The 10,019-nt window shown below is 44.5% G+C and overlaps 1 protein-coding gene across 1 annotated transcript; it reads left to right on the forward strand.

The window, feature by feature from the left end:
- The first annotated feature begins 1,281 nt into the window (after nucleotides 1–1,281).
- On the forward strand, nucleotides 1,282–6,556 carry LOC121601872 (metastasis-associated protein MTA1-like). Its single transcript, XM_041930682.1, has 11 exons — nucleotides 1,282–1,300; nucleotides 2,553–2,770; nucleotides 2,915–3,235; nucleotides 3,323–3,511; nucleotides 3,724–3,996; nucleotides 4,079–4,383; nucleotides 4,465–4,727; nucleotides 4,800–5,435; nucleotides 5,517–5,644; nucleotides 5,727–5,842; nucleotides 5,947–6,556. Exons 1-11 carry the CDS (start codon nucleotides 1,297–1,299, stop codon nucleotides 6,470–6,472), a joined length of 2,979 nt encoding a protein of 992 aa, XP_041786616.1. The 5' UTR covers nucleotides 1,282–1,296; the 3' UTR covers nucleotides 6,473–6,556.
- The last annotated feature ends 3,463 nt before the right edge of the window (nucleotides 6,557–10,019 follow it).

Here is a 10,019-nt window from a genome sequence, read left to right on the forward strand (position 1 = left end):
AAGGTTATTTAATGTTTGGTGTCCTACGTTTTTAATTTAACTACCAGTTTAATGAATTATCGAATAATATACATAGTTCATATTAAGTACTGACATTCAAGTTACGTTGAAAAAAAAAAAACAAAACAAAGTATGTACGGTGTATGTGTGTATGTATGTAAGTAACAAAGGTGTATGTGGATATTCAAATACATCATTAACTTCCACATTATGTGTAATATTCGTGAAAGATGAGAAAGTCAGTCAGAATTGGTTCCATAGTGATCGTGGTCGATTAACGCACAACCCCATTGCAGGCCTAAACCCAATAACTAATACTCTGGTCGTCATGTTGCCATGGAAGTCTGTCAAACTTTTCCACGCTTCGGCAGCTTTCCCGCATATGGGACAGGATGAAGCGCTCGGTCGCCCATGGGAGCTGGAAGGTAATTGATGTTAGAAGGGAGAGGTGCGAGACGTGAACCGAAAATCGAATTTCGCCAAAAACTGAAGTGGGCACTCACACTCAACCACTCCACCACCACCATCACCTTCTCGTTCTGCTCGGTGTGACTGGCGCAATGGGATGCATGCTAAAAAAACCTCATCAATTCTAACCTCAACCATCACCTCGAACCGTCCTGGTCCGGTCCACCTCTCAAGCTAACAACCTTTCCCTTACGTAAAAAAAGAAGAAAATAAACTAAAACCGAAACCCAGACACACGTACGGACGCGCTAGAATACGAATATACCCGCGTATATTAAATTTCTGCTTCAAAGTCCTTTACTCTGAGACAGGCAGTGGACCTGTGAAGCACAACACCCTTTCCCTACCGTTTTTGGCTCACTCTTCTAACCCGGGCAGACAAGGCGCGCGAGCTTTGTAGAAACTGCGGCAAAGGTTTTCCACGCTCACACACCACACCGGTCGGTGTACCGTACCCTGGTTGCTTATGTATTTGTATGTGTACGTGAGTGTGAGGCCTATTTGCTTGCGTACACATTGCGCCCGGGTTGCGTTTAAATTGCACTCGCAAAATAGAAGGGAAAAGCCAACCAGTTTCCACCCAATCAAGAAGGGATATCGGAACCCAAAGCATCGTTGGCGCGGGACGGAAATGGCAGATGGTGGTGTCGGCGGTTACGGCGGGGATCAGGTCGGAAGAACAGAAAAGGACACCATTGATTTGTGTGTTGTGCTGGAATCCGAAATCAGGCAAACAGCAGCAAACGGACTTGCATGCGTAATGGTGTGCGTAAACAAAGCGCAAATACAGCGTCATTATGTGCGTGATGGGGGAGTGAAATGGAATGAATGGGTGAGTGGGGCGAGAGGGGGGAGAGGAGGAGTGGGTTGTTGAGTGAAGGCGGCAGTGTGGTCCTTACCATAACACCCTGCAGCTCGTGATGCTTTATATAGAATGCTGTGGGAAAATCGAAATCGTTCGAACGTTTGTGTGGATATGGACGGTGGGTGGGGATGGTTGGACCTGTATTTGATAGAAAATCCTTCACAATGCGGCGTTGCAAATTCGACCAGCGCACGTTTCCGGTCGCACTGGCCGCGATATCACGTAGTGCAACGGAGCAGCAGACATTCGAGTGATGTTAAGGCGAATGTGGATGAAAAAAACGCTTGTAGGGTTTGAACGGAAACAAGAACAACAAAACTGTCACAAAAATACTACGATTTTCGAATTTTACTTAAAATAAGATAGTTTGTAATTGATTCCTTGATTGTCATTATATGAACCCGATTGTTCGGCCTTGAAGCCTCGGTAAGACAAAGAAAAACACACACAAAGTGACTCTAAATCAGTTCACTTTCCTCGCTCTTTTACATATTGCTTGCTCAATTTGTGATATCAGAGACAAAATTTTACGTTTTCGCTAACTCTAAAAGCACATAGAAGCTTAGGCTCCGGATTCATGATTGCATGTGTAGGTGGCAATGCAACGGGCTTAGCATGGTGCGGTGCATAAAATGCGTATACGATGATGCTGTCCATACTGGCCAAACGCTAAAACGACGATGACGCGAACATGCATGAAATTGATTGCATGCATGCTTAATTAATACGGTCGCCTTCCGGTTGTTGTTTCGCACGATGCTGATGATGGCAAGCAGCAAAAGAGTCAAGCGACGATTTTTTCCGAGGCGCCGCGGGTTTGGAGTACATTGGGGAAGGAAGCAAGAAGAGGATGATATATTTTCCTTCTTACTGTGTATGTCCGTAGCTTGTTACGCTATCCGTAGTTGGATAGTCTGCTTGCTTTCGATCAGTTGGTCCTAGCATCTAAAAACCGGCAAATGCGCGTTATGTACAGGGTTAATTAATTTGAATTTCGCCAGGCACATGCATAAATATAAGGAATTTAAAAAAAAAATCTTTCGAACAATATCGGCAGTAATTGAGTCGAGGGTTTAACGCGAATAGCTATTAATCGTTTCTGCCGATGCCATTTATTTGATGCAATGATTCTCGGTGTTTATATTACTTAAATTATATTTTTAATATTTGTATGTGCAATCCTTAACTGTAGCTCCTTGTTTTAACATTCCATTTACAGTCGCTTTGGAGGAGGAACGAAACAACAGTCCCAACAATGGTGGCGGCGGTAGTGAACGGGGGGAACATCTTAACCCAAAACAACGACATCAGATGAAGCAGCGAGAACTGTTCTTGTCGCGCCAAGTCGAAACACTTCCCGCCACCCAGATACGGGGAAGGTGTTCCGTAACGCTGCTGAACGAAGAGGAATCATTGCTCAGTTACTTGAACAAAGACGTGAGTAGTAGTAAAGGATCGATTTCCAAACCGGCGACATTATGAAACTGGTGATCGAGTAAATCCGACGTGTTGTTGGTCAATGTTAGGCTGAACTTAGTGCGGTTTACCTACTGTTTAATTTCCTTTATCTCGCTCTTGCAGGACACGTTTTTTTACTGCCTCGTATTCGATCCGACTCAGAAAACGTTGCTAGCGGATAAGGGTGAAATTCGTGTCGGTGCTCGTTATCAGACAGATCTGCAGCAAATGCTGAAACCAGGCGAAAAGGATGAACGCAACCTAGAGGAATTGGAGACGCTTGTTTGGACGCCGCAGCATTCGCTTACCGACAAGAAGATCGATCAGTTTCTGGTAGTTTCGCGTTCGGTAGGCACCTTTGCGAGGGCGCTCGACTGTACCAGCTCTGTCAAGCAACCGTCCCTGCATATGTCCGCTGCAGCTGCAAGCCGTGATATTACCTTGGTGAGTGGGGAGCGATGAACATCCTCCTGGTAGCTTGCGAAATATCACCCTAGTCGCTTACCGTATTCGACGTTTTATAATCCGCAGTTTCATGCTATGGACACACTCCACAAACACAACTATTCGATAGAGACTGCAATGTGTTCGCTGGTTCCATCGAGTGGGCCTGTTCTTTGCCGGGACGAGATGGAGGAATGGAGCGCCTCTGAGGCGAACCTGTTCGAAGATGCGCTCGATAAGTACGGCAAGGACTTCAACGATATCAGAAACGACTTTGTGAGTAAATGGCAGTAAAGTACCTTTTGAGGATTTTCTATCATTCCCCCTCCCCCCTGTCTCTGTATCTGTGAGTTAAGTAGCGAGCTTGTGACCAGTATCTGGTAGACAATGGTCACAATTGGCTGAAGAATAGTGTATCGTGTGTGTGGGCATGCTGCAAATGGTTGTTAAAAAATAGTAACGATTACTTTCTTTGATTGTTATTTCAGCTGCCGTGGAAGACGTTAAAAAGCATAGTGGAATACTACTACATGTGGAAAACGACGGATCGCTACGTGCAGCAGAAACGTGTGAAGGCGGTCGAAGCGGAATCCAAGTTGAAGCAGGTCTACATTCCGAACTACACCAAACCGAGCCCGGCATTGATAACAAACAACAACAAGGGCATATTGAATGGAAATTCTAATGGGGGCAGCGTGGACATGATGATTTATAGCAGTACCAAGGCATGTGAATCTTGTGCTACTATGGCTTCGCCACAGGTACGAATTAAATAGGAAAATGTGTATGAGCGGGGTGTTGTAACCCACTGCATTAACCGGCATTTTGTTTCCCTACTACTAGTGGTACTCCTGGGGTCCAGTGCACCTCAACAATCGGCTGTGTCAGAACTGTTGGACCTATTGGAAGCGTTACGGAGGCCTTAAGGTTGCATCTAGGCTAGCGGACAACGGGGAGGTCGATCCGGTGGCCACGATCAACACCAGTAGCAGCAATGCTTCACCAGTTTCGCTGAAGAAGCGTAACACCGGGAGCGATATTGACGACGATCTAACAATAGTGGCTAGTTCCGGTCCTATTGGAGGGCTTGGAGGTGCGACCGTGGCCACCGCATCCCCGGGCGGTTTAAGTAACCATCGACCGCACAGGTATGTGTGCCGAAGAAGAAGAAGAAGAAGAAGAAAAACGACATTTGAACCCGTTCCATTTGTGCTTCGTCATCATTTCAGCCCTTCCTTTAAATGTTCGATTGTGAACTGTGGTAAGGAGTTTAAACTGAAGGCCCACCTCGCTAGGCACTACGCACAAGCACACGGCATACAGATACGATCTGGTTCACCTCGGCCTATAATGAAAACTCGAACTGCATTCTATTTGCACACGACTCTAACGACGCGGTTGTCACGGCGGTTATGTCGTCACATAATACGTTCGAAGAAGGCGGCCCGTCAACCGTCTTACGCGATCAACATTGCCAGCGTGAAGCAAGAGTGTAAGTAATACAATCCATCCCGAAAAAACAGGTACCATCGGTAACTGTGTAACATGTAAATCACACTTGCAGTTGCTAACGCCGAAGCTGGGAAAAGTGCATCGGACATCCGTCGGTTGCTTACGTTCCGCAAGAAGGATCGCGGCAGCGTGACACAGATTGCAAACAGACTTGGAAACCCGGGCGTTAGTGTTAACGAATGGTTGGTATTGACACCGAAAGAAAACATGCCCAAGCCAGATGTGGTAGCTTTTCCGAAACCACCGAAAGCTCCGGACGGCACACTGTTGTACGACCGGATACCAAATAAGGGTGAAGAGGCTGGCAAGCCACCGAATGCGGTCACCTCGCCGGCGGCGGGTATTCTGGGTGGCGCAGCAACAATTCCGGGAACGGTGGGTGGTGCGTTGAGCGGTAAATTAGCTCCGTTGGTCGGGTCCGGGGGACTAGCGGTAACGCCGATTGTAGTCAGTGGTACAAACAGCAACTCCGTTGGGACTGCTTGCTCTGCTGTGACTGGAAGCGGAAGCACGGGTAGTACAGGTGTGGCTACCGGGACGATCGCTAATAGTGGTATGCCAGCGATAAATCTACATGCAAGCGCTATGTCGACTAGCAGTCCACCGCGCGGGCCGACCCCAACAGGGAGTTCATCTGTGGCGACGTCATTGAAACGACGTCCGTACGAAGATGCAAATGGTATCGATGGTAAGAATGTGTTTTTTTTTGTTGTTTTTTTTTTTTAAATATTAACCTTACTCTAAAACGTAAAATAATCTATTATTTTAGCTACTGTGGCACCGCCGGCTAAGCGGCCTAACAAAGATCCCAGACCGTCACATCGGCCAACTCCCGAACAATATGCGGCTATGATTGCAGCTGCTCAATCCGCTGGACAACCTCTTCCTCGACATCATGTAAGTCGAAAAACCAAACAAACTCGTGAGAGTGAAATGAGAACAGCATTTAAACTTGTTTTATGATCATAATCCCTTACAGATGAATGGAAAACCAAAAATTGCCCAGATGGCTCGAACTGGTTCGGGACGAAAACAGGTGATCAGCTGGAACGATGCTCCGGATGATGTGTTCTACCGTTCCACCAAAGCTGGGCGGTATGTATTGTTTTTTTTTCGTAGAACATAACCCCTTATATCTTTCTAAGCACAATCCGATTGGACATGTTTGATTATCTATATATTTAATTCATTTTCGACAGTAAACTACGGCGGGAAATTCCAATAGTAGAGTTGCGTCGTGCAGCACGAAAACCTTGGCGAAATTTGCATCCCAAGTACTCGACGATCGTGGCAGCCCTCTTGCCAGTGGCGTCTGTGACACCTAGTCTGCCGGCGCAGCTCACAGCCCAGCTGGGTCACGCGGCACAACTAGCTGCGGCGAGTGCTGTACAACATCCCACCTCAGCGAATCTAAATCTCAACCTAGCGGCGGCAGCAGCCCTGGCAGGAGTTCATCCACTGTCAGCGGCCTCGACTCTTGCTCTCAGCGGAACGCTGGGAGCAACGGGAGGCACTGTTATATCGTCAGTGGGAGGCGTACCTTCACTGTCTGGAGGATCCACCGGAACGTCGCTAGTGTCTTCCGGCGCGACTGGTCTAACGAACAGTAGCAGTAGTAACAACAATAGTGGTAATAGCAGCAGTAGCGGAGGTGGAGGTAGTGGTGCTAGTGTGGTCGCTACCGACAGCAATAAAAATGATCTGCAGGTTGTAATCTTAGACTGACCCGAACCGCCGAAGAACATGCACTTTTCCCAGCAACAGCATCACCACCATCTTCATCAGCATCATCACCAACAGCAACAGCAACAGCAACAACAGCCACAGCTACAGCAACAGCACCACCGTCAGCAACAGTCCAATTCACAACGGCACTCGCATCAGCAGTATCATTCCCACCTTCACCTACCACATCCCCAGACCACTCAGCAAGGAATGCAGCAGCAACAGCCACAGCATCTACATGAGCCAAATTTGCGCCACTACAATAGTTCCCAACTACAGCAACATCAATTACATCAACAGCAGCAACAGCAACTGCTGCTTCAGCATCAGCAATATCAACAGCATCATCAACAGCATTCTTCGCAACTGGCGCCACCGATATCACACCACAGCAACTATCATCAACATAGTCATCTTTTACAACGACAACAGAACCAATCTCAACAACAACCGCCACATCCTTACACGATGGAAGCACTGCTCAATTAATAAGCTAAACACAGAAATGAATATGACGATGGCAATGAATGCTGTTAACAGGGAAGCAAACTCAGCTTTGGAATGTTTGTAATTCCTTGGCATGTGATTGAAAATTTCAAAGAGATCAGATTGTCAGATTTTGTCAGATATGGCTCTGCATGTTTTGCAAGAATCGTTGTGTTGTACAAACAGAAGCTAAACACACTCACTGGCTAGTGTGTGGCGCTGGTGACAGATAAGGACGTACCATTTTGTTTCAATTGGTTCGTGTGTAAAATCTATCTTTTGAGTAGGTTTAGTTTTTAAAACCGGAAAAGACTAAGAGGATACTGACAGCTACAAACTAGCGACATCTAGCAACATACACAACAAACGAAATGGAAGGGATCATACACGTAAGCGTTAGGAAGCAAAGCAAATAGAAGCCACAGCAGAAAAGTAAGAATTAGTTAGAATGAAAAAAAACACAAAAATGACGCTAAAAGAAAATAATGGGGTCTTTGGAAGGGAAGAAAGAAAGCAGTTTAGTGACGATGGTAGAGCAGGAGGAGGATGCTCTTAATTTTAGTTGATAATGAAATGATCTAAATAAGATGGACGACATAGAAGTAAATAAATCAGTTAATAGAAGCATTACGAAGGACTGGACAGAGGGAATGAATTAACATGGACCACCCACCGGACACACGGAAAGGGTCCGCAGATCCACTCGCCTCCCCCCCCCCCATACAGATCCATCTACAGTTTCTAGTAGATGCGTGTAGCATGCAGGCTAGGGCTAGAAGCCACGGAAAAGGGCAATGAAGCGATGGAGATAAACACCGTACTGGCGTACTCATGCACAAGTGCATGATCGGAACGGAGACAAAGCTGCAACAAAATATAAAACAAAAAAATAATATTACAACTAGTGACGAATATGAACGTAAAGTGAAAGTACGTAAACAAACAGTTCGGTTAATGTCTCGAAATACACACATTTACATACCTTTGCACAGTAGTAGCAGACTATCTTATGGCCGATCTGCGGTATGGTATGATGAAAGAAATAGTCTCAAGAGCTGAGCTACATATGACCGAACTTCTTTAAGGAGGGAAGAATGTGTATATGGAAAGAATAACTCAAAAACTAGTGAGTGAGACACCGCGTATTGTCAAAATGGTAGAATGATACCTTTCGAACGGTTGATAATAGCGCGCTCAAAGATTGCTACGCATGCATGCGTTATTAAACATGCAGTTAGAGCTTCTTCCTTCTGAGTTTCCAACCGAGGAGAAACACCCAACCCAAATTTTAGCCATGCATGATGGACGATCAGCGATTAGAGGAGCATTGTGAGGGTGGTGTGAAGAGCATTCATTTTAAAATTCGGTTAAAATTAACGTATAATGTGTTGAAACACCAAACAAATGAACAATTGCAGCGATGGCTAAAAGTATGGGATTGACTATCCATCGCTGTCTAATTAGTACGAAGGCAACAGAAAGGCAAACAACGCTCTATGCTAGGGTGTCTTTTCCCATTCCATAAGATAATGGCAAAGGAAAGGAAGGAAATAACTACACATCCAAAGCTTTTATTTTAAACCTCTCTAAAACATAGCATACAATCCAAACAGGCAACAGTTTGTTCGGGAATGGAAACTCAATGGGAGAACACGAAACAACAAACCACATGGATGCTTTTTTTAGTTTAAAGATTGAAGCTATAAGGAAACAACGGTAGCATCCAATTAACAATAAAAAGAAAAGAAACATAATATTGTAAAGGCAGGTAACTCATAGTTTGCGCGGCATTAAAATATTCTTTTTTTCTTTTCCCTTTCTTTCCCTTTTTTATGGTTGAATTTGAGCCCCGACCTTAAATTAAAGATCATAATTTAGGTTACTCATTCATTCTTTACTACTCACCCTTTTATTTTCAGAATTTAGAACTACCATGCCGAATAAAGACTGAGTAGCAAAACGAAATGATAAAAGAATAGAATGTAGGGGAAGCGCATAATAAGGTGGATGCTGCCGTATGCCTGGTAGATGGGGAATGGAATGAAATATGCTTCGATGTGCTATGTACGTTATATTTATGCTTCGTAATTTGTTTCGAATTATGTAACCTAACAGTATCATCCTTTATCTTCTTTAGTTTGTTTTCCTTCGCCATGTGGTTCATCGAAACATCGTCCCGCAAGTAAGAAACCTTTCCATCTACAGTTCATTCAATTTATACAATTTATACGACATAGACAATGCTCGTTATGAATTTTTACCGAAGCAGTGGCTATATGTTCTACTTTCACTTCTATATTGTTTTACTATCAATTAATTATCAATTTATTATACACAACACTTTTGCGATGGCCACACATTTTTCGTGTAGAGTGAAGGTGGTGATGTGTAGTAAATAACATGCCGAATAACAGAGAAGTTTATTGCGTTGAGCAAGTAATTTAGTAAATCAAAGTACCAATCCTTAAAAAAGATTTTTCTTGTAAAAATGATAAAATACTAACAGCTTGTAACAGGATGACTAGTAGGTCGAGGAGGCTGTTTTGTGTTAATTGAAGATGGATCGAATGCGTGGCCAGATAGAAAGAAAAAGAGTATAAGTATTAGAAAGTGCGTATCGCATTAGGCAGAAGGGCATGCAAATGACTGCCTGTTCCTATGTCGTGGAACAGTAAAGAAAACGGAAGAGAGATATAAAGTGTGCAGTTGTAACATTGAAGGCAGTGAACGCTATGTGCGAAGGGCAAACAAGCACAGCAACGGTTCTGTGGCTCCCTGGTGGGATCTGCTGCACGACCCGCGTGAGAATAACTGTCGATTGTCGAATGGTTTAAAGGTGCATAAGAAAACATTTTCCCTACATGATAAAAAGACATATAAAATGCAATTACTTCTGTTGTGCTTTGAAATATATTATTGAGAAAGTGGTATTTCCGCATTTGTTCAAATTCACCAGCGCTGTTCCGCGTTTGCTTAAAATCGCCAGTGTTGTACCAGTGTCGCAAGAGGTATGAAATTTTGATTGCAAAAAATGCCTCATCTGTTGAAGTCCTTTTCGGGG

The sequence above is a fragment of the Anopheles merus genome, unplaced genomic scaffold (genome assembly GCF_017562075.2).
Source record: "Anopheles merus strain MAF unplaced genomic scaffold, AmerM5.1 LNR4000213, whole genome shotgun sequence".
Taxonomy (NCBI): Eukaryota; Metazoa; Arthropoda; class Insecta; order Diptera; family Culicidae; genus Anopheles; species Anopheles merus.

Bases quoted from the DNA above. Each gene is read 5' to 3' on its own strand.
- LOC121601872 (XM_041930682.1), top strand. The intron at 3,236-3,322 runs GTGAGTGGGGAG...TATAATCCGCAG, and splicing joins CAAGCCGTGATATTACCTTG to TTTCATGCTATGGACACACT. The intron at 5,436-5,516 runs GTAAGAATGTGT...CTATTATTTTAG, and splicing joins AGATGCAAATGGTATCGATG to CTACTGTGGCACCGCCGGCT.